This window comes from Physeter macrocephalus, chromosome 18 (genome assembly GCF_002837175.3).
Source record: "Physeter macrocephalus isolate SW-GA chromosome 18, ASM283717v5, whole genome shotgun sequence".
NCBI classification, from domain to species: Eukaryota; Metazoa; Chordata; class Mammalia; order Artiodactyla; family Physeteridae; genus Physeter; species Physeter macrocephalus.
This window is the reverse complement of record NC_041231.1, coordinates 71,484,730-71,504,941: the sequence shown is the minus strand read 5'-3', so window position 1 is coordinate 71,504,941 and position 20,212 is coordinate 71,484,730. Positions and strand designations below refer to the sequence as shown.

The 20,212-nt window shown below is 44.6% G+C and overlaps 1 protein-coding gene across 1 annotated transcript; it reads left to right on the top strand.

The window, feature by feature from the left end:
- The first annotated feature begins 535 nt into the window (after window positions 1-535).
- Window positions 536-19,945, top strand: PPIL1 (peptidylprolyl isomerase like 1). The gene is made up of 4 exons (XM_007105373.4): window positions 536-740; window positions 3,381-3,535; window positions 18,133-18,201; window positions 18,743-19,945. The coding sequence occupies exons 1-4, from the start codon at window positions 685-687 to the stop codon at window positions 18,961-18,963; spliced, it is 501 nt and encodes a 166-aa protein (XP_007105435.1). The 5' UTR covers window positions 536-684; the 3' UTR covers window positions 18,964-19,945.
- Window positions 19,946-20,212: the final 267 nt, after the last annotated feature.

The following is a 20,212-nucleotide window of genomic DNA, read 5'->3' as shown; positions in this document are numbered from 1 at the left end:
TTCCTTATCTCTCATTTTCTTCCCTGTCCTTCCCTCTTCCCTCTCTCCAGACTCTGCCTTTGGAGTCTAGAAGCTCTGATTTGCTGTATGGCTATGGACAAATAAGTCATTTAACTGCTGAGTCTCAGTTTTACCATCTGAAAAATGGGAATAACAACATCTACTTTATATGATTGTTTAGCGCAGTAGATTATAATGTTCAAGTGCTCTGTAAATATACAGCGCCTTACAAGTGTTAGTTACCGGCGTCTCTCATCTCTATTCCCTTCCACTCTTCCTCTCCTTAGATTGTGGGACTAGGGAATTCTTCCAAATGAAAGGTTAAGATTTAACGCCAATAGAAGTGCAGATTTGCTGGCTGGTCATGCCTTCCACGCCTGAAAGAACCAATCAGAGCGTCCGGAGAGTGGCGCGGCATCTCTCCACTTGGAGGCCACCTTTTATAGAGCTTGCACTTTTCTCCGTCCTTGTGGACAGTTTGCTTTCGCCTTGCATCCCAGATTCTCGTCCTTGGAGGTGGGGGTCCTTCCCCTTCCTCGTCTCAAACACCCAAATTTTGGCATCGCTAGAGTTGAATGGCAGGAACCGGAAGTGTGTGCAGCGGCGGCGTGTCCCCGGCGAATCGGGTCCCAGGCGAATCGCCGGAAGTAACAATTGCTACGGGAGGTTTCCGCCAGCTTCGCTATGGCGGCGATCCCTCCAGACTCCTGGCAGCCGCCCAACGTATACTTGGAGACCAGGTGAGGGTCCGGCCTCTGGGGCTGGGCTGGCGTAGGCGACGCGGAGCCCAGGCTTAGCCGCGGGGCTGGGTTCCCGGCGTACTCCTTCGGGAGGCCGACCTCCTCGTGGAGCCGCGGTCATGGGGGCAGCCTGAGGGCTGAGTGGGGACCGCCACTGCCCGCGTCCGAGCTCCGACCGACTCGCGCTGAGACTTTAGCGACAGAGACTCGATTGCCTTCCTCTCACCCCTCCGTTCATTCATCCTTTCATTCAACTAACGTATTGAATCTACAGGCCGGGGACGTAGGATCTGAGGGTCAGAGGTGGATAAAACACAGCCTTGCCTTTAGAAGCTTACAGTATAGTGAAGGAGACAGATTTGTAAATATTAAGGTTTAAGTAGCACGGTTGTATAAACAGATTTTTAGGAGAACACAGGAAGAAGCACATTTATTCTCTCCTTTCAAAGAGTGATAATATTGAGCACAAACAGCTAGTGCCATGCCCCTGTTGTGTAGCATCACATTTAGTTTAATCCTCTTAGCAACTCAGATCATGTAGGTACAATTCCAGCTTCTCTCCAGTTTTAGCAGGAGAAATGTCAAAATTTGCAGAGGAAATGGCTTGATTAAACCCATGTAGCTAGTAAGTAGGGGAACCTCATTTGGAGCCTGGTCTGTCTGCCTCACGTGCTAGGTTCTTTAGCCCCATTCATTCCATTGCCTCCTTGGAAAAAGTTAAAAGTGATCTTTCCAAAGTAGGACAAATAACCTTAAGTAACTTCTTACTACTACAACAGTATAAAATTGAAATTTTGTAGTCTGACCTTCATCCTGGCCTTTCCCTACGTCTCTCCCTACATCTGCTGTTCTCACATCAGCAGCCAAGGTCCAGCTGTCGTCTTTCCATCTTTCTATTCTTGCCCATGCTGCTTTTCCATCAGAGCACAGTTCTCTTAGATGCTGCTCTTGCCCCTTGGCCATTTTCCCCACCTTCTTTTTTTTTTTTTTTTTTTTTTTGCTGTACGCGGGCCTCTCACTGTTGTGGCCTCTCCCGTTGCGGAGCACAGGCTCCGGACGCGCAGGCTCAGCGGCCATGGCTCACGGGCCTAGCCGCTCCGCGGCATGTGGGATCTTCCCGTACCCCGGACCGGGACACGAACTCGTGTCCCGTGCATCGGCAGGCGGACTCTCAACCACTGCACCACCAGGGAAGCCCTTCCCCACCTTCTTAATGAGAAAATTCTACTTTTTCTGGCCTCAACTTGAAAGTATGTTATTTCTGAACTCACCTGTTAGTTTTTTTTAATTACAACATAAATCAAAATTTAAATCCAAGTAGTTGTAGAAGTGTATAGAATAAGAAGTGAAAGCCACTCCTCTCTGTAAAAACACCGTTAATAGTTTCTTGGGGGCTTCCCTGGTGGCGCAGTTGTTGAGAGTCCGCCTGCCGATGCAGGGGACACGGGTTCGTGCCCCGGTCCGGGAGGATCCCACATGCCGCGGAGCAGCTGGGCCCGTAGGCCATGGCCGCTGGGCCTGCGCGTCCGGAGCCTGTGCTCCGCGGCGGAAGAGGCCACAACAGTGAGAGGCCCGGGTAACACAAAAAAAACCAAAACAAAACAAACAAAAAAAAGGTATGCACATTTCAAATTTGTATAGGTGTTTTCTGATTGCCATTCCAAAAAGTTATTCCCTGTATTTTACAAATATCCACCAGAATGTTGCTCTGTGAGAGGAAAAGCACTTAGAACTGTATCTTGCACAGAGTAGTTGTTAATCTGTGTTGAATGTTAAGAGTGTGAAGGATGAATTGCCAGTAGAAAGGCTTTTAGAAAGCTATGTTCTAGCACATAGTACATTTATTAATAGAGTGCTTACACTGTGCTTGGCACTGGGTATTCAGGCTATACAGAGTTGACTCAGTTCACACATTCTTGGAGCTTAAAGTCTAGGTGAGTGATGAAATGGAGGGGAAGGCACCTGTCCTAAGTCTTACTTCTTCCTTTTCCTTAGCACTACTTCAAGGGGAAAAGCACTCATCACATTGGGCAGGTATAAAGCTTTGAAGTAATCAGATTTTGCCTTTGTTGTACCCTTCCTAAATACACACAAACTGTACCTTTTTTTTTCCCATTAAATTTTTTAATGAATAGGTAGTAATTTACATAGCTCAAAAATACAAAAGCTTAAAAAAGATATTCACTGAAAACCTTCCTGTCTCCCATTTACCCACTTTCCACCCCTACCCAGAAACTTATGTATGTATAAATAAATTTGAATTCCCAATTTTTTAATGTCCAGCTTAAAAAAATTACAAATTAAGTGTAAGATTTTTTTCTCCTAATTCAGGGGTTGGTTATATTGGTTTTCAATGATCAGTGATTTCTTGTATACAAGGTGTTAGAATTTTTAGTTGTCCATGGGTATTTTGCTTAAAAGAAGTACCAGAAGCCCCTGCATGTTTTACTCAAAGGAGGTATCTGTGTTTATGTTATTTGCATTGTGTTGTTTTCCTTTGCTGAGCATGAAATCTGATATTTATCATAATTTCATGATTTATAAGCTTGAAAAGGAAGAGTCATGGAGCAGTTCCCATAATGTTTCTGTCTGCTGTGACCTTGTTCTTGACTGGAGCTCTACTGTCCTCTCCCCCTGCAGCATGGGGATCATCGTGCTGGAGCTGTACTGGAAGCATGCTCCAAAGACTTGTAAGAACTTTGCTGAATTGGCTCGTCGAGGTTACTACAATGGCACCAAATTCCACAGAATCATCAAAGACTTTATGATCCAGGGAGGTGACCCAACAGGGACAGGTACAATTAAGTCAACGTTAGTTTCTGAAGCCTCATCCTGTTATAACTGGGTAGAAGGTAGCCAGGGCTCTCTTCCACATACCAGGGACTGGGTTAGTTGATTCTGGTGACTACTTCTGCCCTTGCTAGCACACCCCCTTCCCCAAACACACACAAGTGGAATTGGCCAGAAACCAATCTTTACTCCCGGACTTTATAAAGTTTCTCATAACTTCCGTGTATTGCTTACTAAGAGCAAATAATGTTTGCCTGAATTATAGTAATGCATAGAGTAGTCTGGATAATCAGGAGTAAAGAAGGACATTTGCAGTGTTTTGAGGAAAAGAAAATAGTGGGTTCTTAGATTGATTCATTCATTTAACAAATACTGAGCACCTGCCTTGTGTCATATATTTTTCTGAGCTCTGGGATATGGCTGTGCCTAGAGAAAAAAACAAAACTTCCTGCTCTCAATAAAGCAGGAAAAGGATGTGGGGATGGGATTTTAGTAGAAAGGTCAGGGAAGTCCTGTCTGAAAGATGTGATTGGAACAGAGATCTGAAGGAAGTGCAGGAATAAACCTTGTGACTGAGAGAAGAACATTCCCATGGAGGGAAGAGTAGACCCAGAGACTGTGAGGCAGGAGCTACATAGGAGATCATGTAGGACGTTGTAGGGCATAGTAGAGACTTTGGGTTTTATTCTGAATAAGGTGGAAGCCATTAGAAGGTTTTGAGCAAAGGAGTGACATGATCTGACTTATTCTTTAAAAAGATTACTCTGGGAATTCCCTGGCGGTCCAGTGGTTAGGGGTCTGTGCTTCCACTGCAGGGGGCACAGGTTCGATCGCTGGTCGTCAGGGAACTAAGATCCCACATGCTGTGTGGCACAGCCAAAAAAAAAAAAGATCACTCTGACTGCTCTTGGAGAATAGATGATGTGGGGCAAGAGTGAGAGCTGGGAACCAGTTAGAAAGCTGCTGTAGTCATCCAGTCTAGATATATGTGGTTGGACTAGCCTAATAGTAGAGACGGTGGTGAGAAGTGACTGGATTCAGGTTATGTTTTGATAGAAATGGAGCCAGTGGGATTTGCTGAGGTTGGAAGCTGGGAAGGACAGGCATGTGAGAGAAAGAGATGGTCAAGGATGACTTCAAGGGTTTTAACTGGAGTTCAGTGAAATGTGAAGGCAGAGAGAGGAGCATGTTTGGAGGGGGAACATCAAAAATTTGGTTTTGGTTCTGGACACACTACGTTTGAAATGTTTGTCAGATCTTCTGGTGGAAATGTTGATTAATGGAATATGAGTGTGGAGTTCATGGAAAGGTCTGGGATGGAGGTATGAATTTGGGAGTTATCATGATTTAGTTGGGATTTATTAGTGAAATTGGTAGATGCCAACATTTATAAGTTTCAAGGGCCCTTGATTCCCAGTCTGCATTTTCTGTCTGCTAATTCCTATTCCTGTTCTTTTGCCTTTAAATAAGCTTGGTTCTCTTTGTGGCAGTTTTTTCTTTCTTTTTTTTTTTTTTCTTTGCGGTACGCGGGCCTCTCTCACCACTGTGGCCTCTCCCACTGCGGAGCACAGGCTCCGGACGTGCAGGGTCAGCGGCCATGGCCCACGGGCCCAGCCGCTCCGCGGCACGCGGGATCCTCCCGGACCGGGGCACGAACCCGTGTCCCCTGCATCGGCAGGCGGACTCTCAACCACTGCGCCACCAGGGAAGCCCCCTCAGTCTTTTTCTTCCTTGTCATTCTCAGTTGTCCTTTATTTATCCTTTATGACAAAGAGGCATTCTATTTTTTCAATATATATGGACACATTTCAAAATATAGAATATAGAGGAAAGTAGAAAAAAGAACGAAAAAATCACTCATAAGGGGGAATTTCCGGGCTTCCCTGGTGGCGCAGTGGTTGAGAGTCCGCCTGCCGATGCAGGGGACGCGGGTTCGTGCCCCGGTCCGGGCATATCCCACGTGCCGCGGGGCGGCTGGGCCCGTGGGCCATGGCCGCTGAGCCTGCGCGTCCGGAGCCTGTGCTCCGCAACGGGAGAGGCTACAGCGGTGAGAGGCCCGAGTACCGCAAAAAAAAAAAAAAAATAGAGGGAATTTCCTGGTGGTCCAGTGGTTAGGACTCCCTGGTTGGGGAGCTAAGATCCCGCAAGATGCGTGGCGTGGCCAAAAAAGAAAAGAAAAGAAAAAAAAAATCATTCATAAGTTTAGCTCCTAAAGATTCCTAACCACCGTTAGCTATTCCCCCAATGTCCCACCTCTCAGAAATGATGAACGTTAACTTTTGGCGGCCATTATTCTAGACATCTTTCATTTCAGATACCTAGTTAAAAGGATGGATAACTAGCTAGATGGAAATAATTTCAAGAGAATAGGCTATGTCATGCATGCTATTGTTTTTAAAACAAAAAGTATTTTATTTAATTTTGTATATACTTAACAGAAAAATTGACTTCCTGCTATGAAAGATGAGGCAATTAGTACTTAAATTTCTACCCATTCCTATTGTTTAGGAAAAACTTAGTTTTACTTGCTTCCTGTGTTGGGACAAACTCAGTTCTTCCCTCCTGGGTTTTTCCTTTACTTTTATATGCTCGCACAGAACACTTCACCGACACTTCTGGTCACCAAATGTATGGAATTTTTTCCCCACAACAGGCAGTTCCCTGTGACACCAGCTGTGTTTGATTAATTTGCTAGAGCGGGTCAGAGAACTCAGGGAAACCTAAGTGTTTACTTACATTTACCAGTTTATTAAAGGATATTGTAAGGGATACAGATGAACAGAGATGCTTCAGGTGAGGTCTGGGAAGGTGCTGAGAATGGGAAATTCTGTCCCCATGGAGTTGGGGTGCATCACCCTCCCAGGGTGGATGTGTTCGTCTGCTTTGAAACTCTATAAACCCTGTTCTATTGGGATTTTATGGAGGTTTTCTTATGTAGGCATGATCAATTATTAGCTCCATTTCTAGCTTTTCTCCCCTCCTTCCCTCTCTGGAGAAGGGGGTGGGGCAGGCACTGAAAATTCCAAGCTTCTAATCATGACTTGGTCTTTCTGGTGACCAGCCCCCATCCAGGATTCCACCCAGAGTCACCTCACTAGAACAAAAGATGGTCCTAGTGCTCTAATCACTTAGGAATTTATAAGGGTTTCAGGAGCCCTGTGTCAGGGATAGGGTCAAAGACCAAATATTAGAACAAGAGATGCTCCTAGTGTTCTTACCACTTAGGAATTTACAAGGGTTTTAGAGGCTCTGTGCCAGGAACCAGGAGCAGGTATCTATATATGTCTATATATATGTATATCTATATATATATGTATATATAGATATATCTTTTTTTCTATTATCTCACACCTGTCCTCCCTCCCTTGCTCCCGCTTTTTTGTTGTTAGTTTTATTTTTCCTTATCAGAGTTTACAGCATTTTCCATTCTGCACCCGTGAGTCTCTCAGTTACAGTGTGGGTTCTACATTTCAGAGGGTTCAGTGCTCACCACTAGGCTTTTCTATTCACAAGTGGTAGAAGGCAGAATTTATTGTTGAGTGGTTTTTATTGTAAGGGCTGGAGGGTGTTATATTTTCAAACTCAATCATGTTTGAGAATTTCTGCCAGTTACGCTTATAGTTGAAAAAGATCATGGCTTATTTACTATTCTTGGGCCAGACTAATTCTCTCAGATCTTTTTAGACAATTCTGCTCCCTTGCCTTCTGGTTTTGAACATGGCTTTGGAGAATACTGAGGCCAGATTTACTCCTTCCTTCAGTTCAGGGAAATTTTTTTATTTGTATTTCTGAATATTTTCTCTGTTACACTTACTGCATTTTCTGTTTCAGGAAACTAGTTATTCTTTATTTCATTGCCTTTGCCTTCCATATCTGTCACATTTCTCCTGAGTAAGTGAGATGATGTTTTTCTGTTTTTTCCTGCATCCACTGAAATAATCTCAGACCTTTACTCTGTACCTTATTCAGTTTTGAGCCCTGTCTATTCTGTTCTTTACTGCTCTAATTTATTTATTAGAGCTGTCTTGGTGTCATCTGGCTCTCAGTCTGTTTCCTCAGCTCTGCAGTCTTTTCACCTTATTCTGTTGATTTGTTATTTTTTCTTTGAGCTCTTGTTTTCTTGGATTCTTTTTTTTTTTTTTTTCTCCCGTTGCGGAGCACAGGCTCAGCGGCCATGGCTCACGGGCCCAGCCACTCTGCGGCATGTGGGATCTTCCCGGACCGGGGCACGAACCTGTATCCCCTGCATCTGCAGGCGGACTCTCAACCACTGCGCCACCAGGGAAGCCCTACTTCTTTTTGTTGAAGCATCTGTAGCTGAGACAACCATGGAGAAGCGCTTCTTGGATTATATTTTCTCCCTTCTTTCTCTCCTTCCATTTGTTATGTATGTTTGCGAAGTCTCCATGCCATTTCTTGTTGTCAAATCCACGCTTAACGTCGGAACCTGCATTGACCTTACCTTTTATTTGCTTGGGTACAGTGTAAGTGGATTCTCTTTGTCACTCTCCCTACCTTTGTGGGACCAGTCATCTTCCCCATCCCAAATGCTAGGTTGCTTTCTTTCCATTTTATTCTAGCCTGCTGAGGGTGTGGGAGAGAACACCAGCTCAGCTCATGCTGAGTGAGCCCCTGTGGGAGGGCTGACTTCTGTTCTGTCTTCCCAGACTCCATGCTGGTGGTGTCCCTCTACCCCCACCCCAGGCCCTGGGTAGCCCCTGAGTACAGCTGTAGCAGAGGAAGAAGAGGCCTCATACCTTTTTTCGTTTTCAGCTGGGTTTCTATAACAGAAGACATATTAGCGAGAGAAAAGCATACAAATTTATTTAATATAAGTTCTGCATGACATTTCCTTTATAGGGAAATGAAGACCTGAAGAAGGGGTTACCTTGAGCATTTTTAGGCTAGGTTTGATAAAGAGTGGAAAGTTGTGGGAAAATGTGAGCGGACAAAAGGGGTATGAGTATAAGCTCAGTGTAGTAAACTAGGGGAGACTTAGCAAGGCTTGTTCGTTCAGATTCCTCTTGAGTGCCCCTCTTGCATGAAAGTAGCGATGTTCCTTTCCTCCAAGTATACGGAGGGGACCTCTCACTTGAGAGTCTTATGACCCACTTCAGAGGAATGTCAGAAAGTCCTTCCTGCACCTGCTGTTTCTCACATTCCTTCAACTTGAAATACTCATTATGCCAGGGTGCCTTATTTTGGAGTAGCATGTCCTGATCCCTGTCATGGTCCTGTGTTCCTCCACCTAACTAAGGTGGTCATTGCTATTACCCTGACCTGCCACTCCTGAGCGCCTGTGGTGTGTGAGCTTCTGTCTTCAAGGGCTTCTCCTTAACTTCTTCAGGGCTGTTCACCCACTCGCCTTGTTGGCTTCTCAAAATTGGAGGGTATTTGTGAGAATTCTCTGGGTGACACTCCTCCTTTCCTGATTACTACTTTTCAGGAGTGCAAGCAGAAGAATCTCTTATTTCTTTCCCTGACTGACTCTTCAGAATCTTTGGAATAAGTTTGTCTCCCTTTTCTTATTTGGTTGTTGCTGATGAATTTTTGGCTTTGAAAGAAATTGAATTTTTTGTGTTTGCTTCATCAGTTATTGGGGAAGGCTGAGTCTAATTCTGCTTCAGTCCACTTTCTTTATCTGCAAATGTCCCATCAACACTTTGTTGTACTTCTTTCCTGTCTTCTTTCTCTTTCTTGTTATGAGATAAAATTTTAATTCATAACACCAGTGAACTGAGAGTTCTTGATTAGTGTACAAGAACTGGAAGTGACTCAGATGTGAGTGCTCTTGTCAGAGCTTCCCTGTATTTCTGAAATTAGTTCGCAATCCTTCATAATGTCACATTTCCATGATGTAATTTTAATGAAATTGAATCACTCAAAAGATTTCCAAATAATTGCGTCCAGCCTCAAGTATAGTGAGTGGTTGAGCTAAGCCTGTTGGCAGGCTTATGGTGGAAGGCAAACAGGAGTTAGGCCCTCCTGGGTCACTAGTATGGACTGCTGGCCGACTAGGTAACATAATTTTTGCTGAACGTCTCAGGTGACCAGCATGTGGCATTCTGGGCTCTTCAGCAGGTTGATGTAGCTTTTCTATCCCCGATGTATCCTTTCTGTCCCTCAGTCCGGCTCCTCTGGAACTATACTTTCCATGGTCTTTCTTTTTTAATTTTTTTTTAATTAATTAATTTATTTTGGGCTGCATTGGGTCTTCGTTGCTGCGTGCGGGCTTTTCTAGTTGTGGCGAGCAGGGGCTACTCTTCGTTGTGGTGTGTGGGTTTCTCATTGTGGTGGCTTCTCTTGTTGTGGAGCACAGGCTCTAGGCGCGAGGGCTTCAGTAGTTGTGGCACATCGGCTCAGTAGTTGTGGCTCGCGGGCTCTAGAGCACAGGCTCAGTAGTTGTGACGCACGGGCTTAGTTGCTCCGCGGCATGTGGGATCTTCCCAGACCAGGGATCGAACCCGTGTCCCCTGCATTGGCAGGCGGATTCTTAACCACTGTGCCACCAGGGAAGTCCTCCAGGGTCTTTCTGATACACCTTTGCCAGATGTTTTCTCAATGCCGATGTCTTTGACTTTGACCTCCTGCTTCATTTTAAACCATTTTTCTTCTTTTAAATTTCCTTTATTGTAGTAACTCTATGCTGGCTCTTCTCTTAGCCCTCTGAATGTCTTTTCCCTGTTTTCTACTAACTTCTTCTCTTTCTCCTCTCCCTGTAAGACATGGCATCCTATCAAGCTCTTCCTTTCACGTTTCCAGCTCTGCACTTAGCCTCACAGTGCTCACCAGCTGCCGTGATTACAGTGATTAATTACATGCTGATTATGCTGTGTGTCACCCTCTCTCTGATTTCATCTCACCTCTTAGTAGCTCCAGGAACACCTGAAATTTAACATGTTGAACAGCAAGCTCTTGTTAGTTTCATTCATTTGATGAATATTTGCTAAGAGTCTGTGGGGTATCCTGTACTATTCTAAGGCCTATGAGGAGTATTTAAGCATTAGAAGCCAAGGCATTTTTCTCTTCCTTGCAGAGAACCCTGCCCTGCCAAGAAGACAGTGTATTCATTATAAGAAACAACTAGAAAGTAATAATATGATAAATATGCAAATGCATGGTGGTATGCTATGGATTATGTATAGAACATTTGTTGGAATAATTCATAATGAGAGAAGAAGTACAGTGGAATGGGGTTAGAATGGGATGGAGTAATATTTTGAGGTGGGCCTTGAAGGAAATGTAGAATTTTAACTTTTGAGAGGACAGGGAAGGGCATTTTATTGATAGATTTAGGAAGAAGAGTGAATACAGAATGGAGGCACAAGTGACACACATGTAGGGTGTGAAGGAGAACCCACCACCCCAGGTGTCGCGTCTCATGCTGGACTGGCTCTGTGACGTGACCCAGCCACCTCTCCACGCCCAGGACAGATGCATAAAATGTGATTTCTAAGACCCCCGAACTGCATGCTTAGGGGAGAGTAAGGGAGGAGCAGTTTGGGGCAGAGTGCACAGAGTAGTAGGAGACAGCATGGGGGTTAAGATCGAGCCAGTTCATGGAGACTCCCAGACGGGAGTTCAGATTTGAATTAGCATCATTTGGGGACCATATGGGACTCTTGATAAGAAAAATGTGTGAGGACATTTAATCCAGCCGTGATAAATGGCAAAGTGGTGTAGTGTGGGGGTGAACAGAGGGTCGTGGAGCCCGCTGCGCTTGGGGTTGAATCTTGGCTTCACATGAACACTTACTAAGTGTTACGTTAGCCAACTTACGTGACCTGGCTGAGCCTTCTTATATATAAATGGGGAGTGTGGTTATATGTACCTCATGAGGGTTGTTGTGAGTAGTAAACGAGCAGATGTTTATAAAATGGTTAGCACAGGTTTAACACAAAATAGGAGCTCAAAAACGTTTGTGTGTTTATTATTTATTTTGGTTGTTAATACATTTAACAAATGTCTGTTGGACTCCAGGCATTATTCTAAGAGCTGGGGATACAATAATGAATAAGAAAGCCCTCATGGAGCTCTCATTCTGGTGGGAGAGACAGTGAACAAATAAGTACGTAATACACCGTCAGGTTGTGCATGACAAACGATATGGAAAAAATGATGTCCAAGGGGATAGAGCAGGGATTCTCAGCCTTGGCAGTACTGACATTTTAAGCTGGATAATTCTTTGTCGTGGGGGCCGTCCTGTGTATTGTAGAATGTTTAGCTGCATCCCTGACCTCTTCTCCCTAGATGTAGAAGTCCTCAGTGTGACAGCTAAAAATGTCTCCACGCATTGTTCAGTGTCCCCAGGGGGCAGAGTCACCCCTGGTTGAGAACCACTGGGATAGTGAGGGAGGTGCTACTTTGGATAGAGTGATTAGGGAAGACCTCTCTGATAAGAAGGCATTTGAGCAGAGCTCTGGATAAAATAAAGTAATGAACCATGAGAATGTCGGGGACAAGGACAATCCAGAGGGAACGGCAGTCAGATGTCTTAGAACCAGAGTGTGCTCTGCAAGAAACAGCACAGAGGTCACTGTGGCTGGAGCAGGTGAGTGAGGGGGAGAGTGGCAGGAGGTATCAGAGAACCAGATCATGGAAAGTCTTGAAAGTTGTGATGAAGACTTTGGACTTTGTCTGAAGTGTGATGAAATGTCACTGGAGGATTTTGAGCAGAGGACTGCCATGATGAGACTTGTTTTAAAAGGATCCCCTGACTTCCACATGCAGAATAGACTGGTGTGGAAAGTAGGAGGCAAGGCCGGAAGCAGGGAGATGAATTAGAAGCTTTCATTGTTGTCAAAGCTGAAGCTTATAGTTTGCACTATGGTGATAGGGGTTCTGTTTGTTCTGGTCCTCTGGGAAGCACATGCCAAGGCAGAGTGAGAAATTCAAGAGATTTAATGGGATAACACTTGTGAAAGGTAAAGGGGGGAGGGAGCAAGTGTTGGAAGGAGAAGTCTTCACATATCAGTGCAGGTCTAACATCTGTGAAAGGAGAGGGAAGTGGAGAAGGAGCCAGTAGAGGAAAATGAAGAGCTGCCAGTAAGGTGGGATTTCAAGAAAGGTGACATCAACTGTCCGATGCTGCTATTGGATCAGGCAGGGTGAGGCCTGAGGATTGACCAGTGGATTTAATGACAACATGGTGGTACTGATGACCTTGACAAGAGCAGTTTCAGGGAAGTGGTGAGGGCAGACATCTGAATGGAGAGCGTTCAAGAGGCTGGAGAAGTGGGATGGGGTTTTTCTGGAAATTGATGCAGAGAAATGGGGAGATACTTGGAAGACAGTGTTGTCGTCGTTTTTCCAAAATGTGAAATAGTAATACCATGTTTTTATGCTGATAGGAATGATCTGCCAGAGAGAAAAACTGATACAGAAGGGAAAATTGTAGCTGCAAAGTTCCTTAAAGGTGAATGGGATTGATTAGTATGTGGTGGTGGGATAGTCATTTGAACAATTTATTTCTACAGTGTATTAATAATGGATGAAGCAAGGTAAACGGATAGAGATGTAGGAAGGAAGGTGGATTTGGTGATGAGAACATGTGAAAGTTCTCTTCCTTTTTCTCAGTGAAATAAGAAGCAAAGTTATCCACAAAGAGCAGGGAGCAGAGGGGGAATGGTGGAGGTTTGAAGACAGAGGAACTGGCGTAAACTTGGGCAGACTGCCTCCCAAGGTGGACTGTTGGTCACAACCTACAGTCGTCTCTCACAGAAAATGCTCAGATTATCTCAGTTAAAGGAGGCTCATCATCACTGATACTACTGTGTTTGCTTCATGTTATATACTACATGGTTTCCATGCATTGTCTTATTTAATTCTCATAACAGTCCTATGAGACATAAGTACTACTACTGTTCCTATTTTTTGGACAAGGAAACTGGGGCTTAGAGAGGGTACATATATTGCTTAAGGTTACACAGCTAGTAAGTGGTGGAGTGGGAACCGAAATCCAGATCTCTCTGACCCCAAAGACAAGTGAGGAAGAGAGGACTCTATCTTAAGAGCTAAATCTTCTTGGAGGACTGTAGTATTGCTTGCTGTGTTAGATCTGGTATCTGGCATTTGCCCTGGTAATCCGATAGTAGCTCCACTAGTCAGTTCCCCGCTCCTACTGTTACTAACAAAGTGATTGTATCAATTTGGGGTGCTTCTGGCTGCAAGTAACAGAAAACTCAACCACAGAGGCTTAAACAAAGAGAGCTTTTGTTTTTCTCATATAACAAAATGTCTGGAGGTAAGCAGTTGCAGGCATTGGTTCATCTGCCCAGCAGAGTTGTCAGGGACCCAGGCTTGCTGTGTCCTTCCACTCCACCATTCTCAGTGTGTTGGCCTTTGATCTCAAACTTGTCTTATGGTTGCCAGGTGGCTGCTGCTGCTCCTGACATCACCTCTGCTTTCAAAGAAGGAAGATGAGGAAAGAGCTATGGGTGAAAGACAGGAGTGTGTTGTCCTTTTTTAATAAGGAAAGCTATAGCTTTCCTAGAAGCTCTACTCAGTGGCTTCTGTTTATGTCAGTAAGTCAGAACTGGGTCATCTGGCTACCCCTAGCTGCAAACGGGACTGGTCAGCACCTGCCTTTTTTGTCTCTGAGGTTGAGGCAGGCCATGGAGAAGGGGTTGGAAATGCTCAGAGGACATCTGCGGTATCTGTTAGAGGCTCTCTTGCTGGAAGAGAGGCTTTGATTGGTTTGGTTAGTTGCCTTCTTGTGTCGAATGCTCCAGGCAGAGCTTTCACGTGGGCCTCCTAATGGCTAACTGGCTGACCTGTGGCTGCTTTAGGGCTGGATATTAATCTGTGATTCCATCAGCTGTGGCATGGGAGTGGTAGGCACAGGTAGCACCAAGTATGGTAATCTTTGTGTAAGAGACCACTCTCCATGTCTTAGATGCCACTCTAGTTCATCTTGAGAGGTTTCTACAGTCAGTGAGCAGGAGAAGGAAGAAGCACATCAGAGCAGTCTTGGGGATAAGGCAGGTTTTTTGTTTTTGTTTTTTAAAGAAACAGAAAGCACGGATCATAAAGAAAAAGATTAACGAATTTCAACTGCAAAAAATTCTTTGCATGAGAAGATCCCATTAAAAGAGTGAAAAAAGGGGCTTCCCTGGTGGCGCAGTGGTTGAGAGTCCGCCTGCCGATGCAGGGGACACGGATTCGTGCCCCGGTCCGGGAAGATCCCACATGCCGCGGAGCGGCTGGGCCCGTTTTTCCCTATACTCTTAACATCTGGTAAAAAGCAGTGCATGGGCTTCCCTGGTGGCACGCACGAACCCGGGTTCCCTGCATCGGCAGGCGACGCGGGTTCGTGCCCCGGTTCGTGAAGATCCCACATGCCGCGGAGCGGCTGGGCCCGTGAGCCATGGCCGCTGAGCCTGCGCGTCCGGAGCCTGTGCTCCGCAACGGGAGAGGTCACAACAGTGAAAGTCCCGCGTACCACAATAAAAAAAAAAAAAAAAAAAAAAAAAAGAGTGAAAAAAGTAAACTGGAAAAAAGTATTTGCAAAAGCATTAACTGACAAAGGATTAGTATCTAGAATAATCCTACTAATAAAATATATATAAATTTTAAAATGTGAAACCACTCGGTAGAAATGTGGCTGTTGACAGAGGAGGGAAGCTAAATAGCCAGTAAACAGGAAATTACGCACAGCTTCAGGGAAACGCAGTTTAAAACACCACAAGAGATCTGACACCTTTCAGACCGACAAACGTTAGAAAAAGCCTGGCAAAAAGACCTCGAGCAGTAAGGGTGAGGGTGAGAACACTGTAGGCGGGGCGCACATTGGGGCCACTTCTGGCAAGATAGTTGGGGAAATCTAGTAATAGTGAAATGCTGATATGAGCCTGCATATCCCCCATGAGGTATAGTCCCTGAGAGCTCCTGCACTTGTGTTTGGGAGACAGTATAAGAATGGTTATTGCAGCATGGTTTATGATAGCAAAAACATTGGAAAGATCCTAACTATCCATCACCGTGAGAAAAGATTGTGTTGTAATCATTCAGTGGAACGAATGCTACAGAGAGCTGCATGGAACAAAATGGATGAATATCACTTACAGTGGTGACCCAAAAAAAGCTAACTGCAGAAGAATATGTAGAGTATAATACCATTTATATAAACCTAAAAACATGCAAACAACAGTACATTTGTTTAGGGGTGCATACAATATGTAGTAGAAAAGAAAATGCACGGAAATGACAAACTCCTGGTCAGAAAGAGTAGTGGTGACCTGAGAGGAAAATGAGATCCTTCACAGCAGTTGTTAGCTCTTGGAGGAGTAGTAGAGTTGGGGTAGGGAAACAGGGTGTGTGTGCCTGGGGTCTTTGACTGGATTGGCCACACTTTATTTCTTGAGGGGAGGCTGCACAGTTGTTTGTCGTATTATTCTTTGTATCTTTTTATGTCTGAAATATTAAATACATTGAATAAATGTTTAAAGGAGCGGGCAGAAGAATTTTGAGGGCACAGAGTTTGGAAAACAGGCCTGTGCCTGTCTCCCTTGTATCTGTACTAGAAGAGGCACACAGCACGTTTTTACCACAGAGCTTCCTAATTTTTGGCTTTATATGTGATCATTGATATCTGTTGCCTGCTCTGCACCGCAGAACTCTTTAATCACTCCCTGTCCATTTCTCCACTATTCCGCATGCCCAAAGGAATGTTTTGATTGGAATTATTTGTCTTAATGACAATTTGCTGCAAACCCTACTGAGTTGAATTAGGTTATGAAAGGATAACATATTATGATTAAATGGTGCCTTCGAGGCCCAAACTACTTGCATTTGGTCAAACTATGCCTAGTGAGTGAAGTGGGACTTCCATGCCCTTTCCTCTCATCTCCTTCTGATTGCTTAAACCCCCAGGCTTTATCTGTGACTCTTGACTGGCCTATCCTGTTTGTGGTGCCATTCATACGGTTTCAGTTCCTTGAGAGTGGGGCCCTGAGGTTCTGGCAGTCCTTGGCTTGCAGAGATCACACTTCCAAGGCTCAGCCTGCGGACAGACAGTGCACTGCTGAACTTCATCCTCATCATGCTCATTCAAGCCCTGGAGGTAGGGCTTGACCTTAGTTTGTCCCCATAGCCCTCTTTCTCCTCTCTCATCTTCAGCCCTAGCACTTCTACTAACCAACCCCCACCCCAAGCTCAAGCAGGAACCTTGACTCTGTAGTCAGAGGGAACATACTGGTTATATAATTGCTGTTTGGAGGTATACTGGCATGTTGGAATTTTTGGAATGAATTTTTACATAGTTTGGTAGTTTAGTAATTTTCCAGAAGCATGGGTAGCCTGGGCCAGGTGGGAGGTTTCCCCAACTCTGTTAACATTCACCCCCATTCCTCTTTGCATGAGAACAGTGTTTTCTTCCTGAACCGGGGGCTGTGACAGGCTCCCTGTGGTGGAGCATCCTAAAAGACTCAGCAAAGGATTTTTACCATGGAAACACCTTAGCAGGGCCCAGGGGCCTCTGGGGGTGGACATGGTGCTTTAACATGCTACTTTCACAGCAGGCTGTAAAAGGAAGTGAGCTCCTTGCCTCTGGCCTGTTTCCTGGCTGCCAGGCAAGCAGAGTAAGCTGATAAATCTGCTGTTCACTTTGTTTCAGGCTGTTTTGTCTTGACTGGTCAACTTGGAGAAACCAAAGTAGTTCAACAAGACCTATGGTTGACTAAATAATTGATTAAGAGAGTTATCTCCTATTAGGACATTTTTTCCTATGGTAAAATCTTATTTAACATATCATTTTTCTCTAACAACAAAACCTGGGTGCCCAGAACAGCAAGGGTATGGACTCTTGTGGATATATAAATAACCTGTGATGTTGCTAGCAAATCATTCCCAATGCCATGTTTCTTCATATTCTCCTTACAGCATACTGCTTCTCTTCCCAATGAATTCTCCCTACTGTAATATTATTCTTTTCTGCCACATTGCCACTCAGCACTGTCCTTGTTTCTCCTTAAGCTAGTTATCTTTGACTTAAATGAATTTTATTTTCCTTCATCTAAGTTAAGGATGACAAATAGGTTTCAATTCTTATGCCATCTCTGATCCATTAAAAATGGCTGCCTGGATTTCTGGGTTGGTAAGGCTTCAGAGGCCAGTCTAAGCTCAGCAGGGAAGAATGCTGATTGATTAGCAATGTCTGTGATGGGCATAGGGTTAGGGCTTGGAGTACTCCTGTCTAAAGTACCCATAAAAATGTAAAAAATTAGGAAACCTCTTAACACATCAAACCATGAATGGTGGTTATTTGTAGATGGTTAGATTACAGGGGACTTTAATGTTCCTTTGATAATGATCTATGTTTTCTACATTTTGACAGTGAAAATGTATTACTTTCATAAGCAGGAAAAAAGCACTCAGTGTTATTTTGAAAAGAAACGTCTTACCTAAATGAAACCAGTGATTTGAATATGCTGTGCCAGTGCTTGATTCTGCTGCTGGGCTGTGTAGTTGCGGTGTACTTAGCACGGTGCTAGGCGTGGTCACTGATTTTCCTTTCCTGTACTCCAAAAGTCATTTGACCCTGGACCGTAGTTCTTGGTGTGAGGTAGAATGCGGACTGATTGGTTTCCTGTCTTCTAACTGGCAGGTCGAGGTGGTGCATCTATCTATGGCAAGCAGTTTGAAGATGAACTTCATCCAGACTTGAAATTCACAGGTAGGTATATGACCTGTCTGGACTGGGTAGGAAGAGGGAGTGGATTTTAAAAGCTCACTCTTTTGGCTGTGATTCAAGGTGAATGCCTGACACCGTGGCCTGGTGCCATGTAGCTGCCCAGCTGCAGAGCCACAAAGAGCTCTGGCAGATTAGAGAAAGCGGCCTCAAGAGTACTGAGCGATTCAGAGTGCTGATCTGAGTGATCTTGATTCTAACTACTTGTTGAATGTTGCTGTTATAAGCTTCCTCAAAGAAGCAGGAGACCTTCCTGAATTTTTGAGGGGAATTGAGAACATGGTCCAGAGCTTAGCAGGGATCATCATGGATAGAGGCTAGGGAGTAGGTGAAGACAAGGAAGATGAGGCCATCGGGTAGTGCAGTTGTTAGCCCTTGTGCAAGGGCAGAGAGCCTGCCCTGAGGGGAAGGTTGTCTGGTTGGGTGGTTGGTCTGGCTTCTTTTTATCCCTAGGCTGGTGTTGCAGATCCAGGCTGGAGCTATGGGGGTTATTCATACTCTTTCCTCTCTTCCTTTTTCCCGCCAGGGGCTGGAATTCTCGCAATGGCCAATGCCGGGCCAGACACCAACGGCAGCCAGTTCTTTGTGACCCTGGCTCCCACCCAGTGGCTTGACGGCAAACACACCATTTTTGGCCGTGTGTGCCAGGGTATAGGAATGGTGAATCGAGTAGGAATGGTGGAAACAAACTCCCAGGACCGTCCTGTGGACGATGTGAAGATCATTAAGGCATACCCTTCTGGGTAGACTTGCTGCGCTCTTGGGCACACCCAGGTCTTCTGAGATGGCCCCAGTGAACCAGTTTCCAGATGACCTAGAATGACACGTAACTCTAAACTGCATTTTGATCTTGCAAATCTGAGGCGCTGAGAAGGCCTGGGGTCTTGGGTGAGTTAGAGATGGAAGTGTATTTTAATAGGATGCTTCTTTTCTCTTCCCCAGTGCCTGTGTTGACAGAGCATTTGCAGAAATGCCCATGCGTGATTGTTCACAGGTTACTGCTCACTGCAAATGACCCATACTGCTCCTTCTTGTGTGTATCTGCTCTATACACTTGGAACGAAATGAAGCCAACTCTGTCATTTTGCATTGCCTAACCAGCCTCTTCTTGCAGAAATTTATATTCTGGGCTACACTGCAGTCTTTGGTGGCTGACAGCCATAGAATTCAAAACCAAGTAGTGTCTATCAGCCTTCTTAACTGTGTGCACCCCCTATTTCAGTCTCTTGCTTTTGTTCTTCCAGGGATTGTATGCATCTCTCTCTATATTGTCCCTCTCAAAACCAGAACATCAACCCTGCTGTTTCCGACACTTAGACATCCCACGCAAAGCCACATTGAATTTTTGCCAAGTGAAAAATGCATCCAACAATCAAGTTTCTAAGAATGTGTCAAGTGGGGAATGATAATGTGTAATAATCGAGAAATGAATTTATTAAAAAGCAGAAGCACTGACCACTTTTTCCCCAGGAAGGAGTAGAAATCTATAGTGAGCATATGGAAAGACTATGAATTCTCCTTAAAAAGCAGTATCCTCATAAAGGAGAAGCACCACTTAAGTTTTTTAACCTAAGACTTTAGAGAAACTAGGTAAGAGATTTTATATATTTTTTTATATATTTTTTTTTTATCTTTCTGATTGTTTTAGGGAGGGGGCGGTGAGAGAAAGGAAGTTAATATCTATGGAATACATAGAACTTCCAAAATAAAATGCCATTGATGGTTGAAATCACTGCTGTAGTTTGATTTTAAATGTTGTATGAGGTTCTAACAGCCATTTGGACCTCTGAACCATTTCAAGTAGTATTGCAGGACTGATATTCAAGTTTTCATATCATTTTAGGCTTTTGGATCTCTAGTAGACTTCTGCCATCCAAGAGTAGGTTTGACTTTAAAAAAGCAGTACCAGGCTTCCCTGGTGGCGCAGTGGTTGAGGGTCCACCTGCCGATGCAGGGGACACGGGTTCGTGCCCTGGTCCGGGAAGATCCCACATGC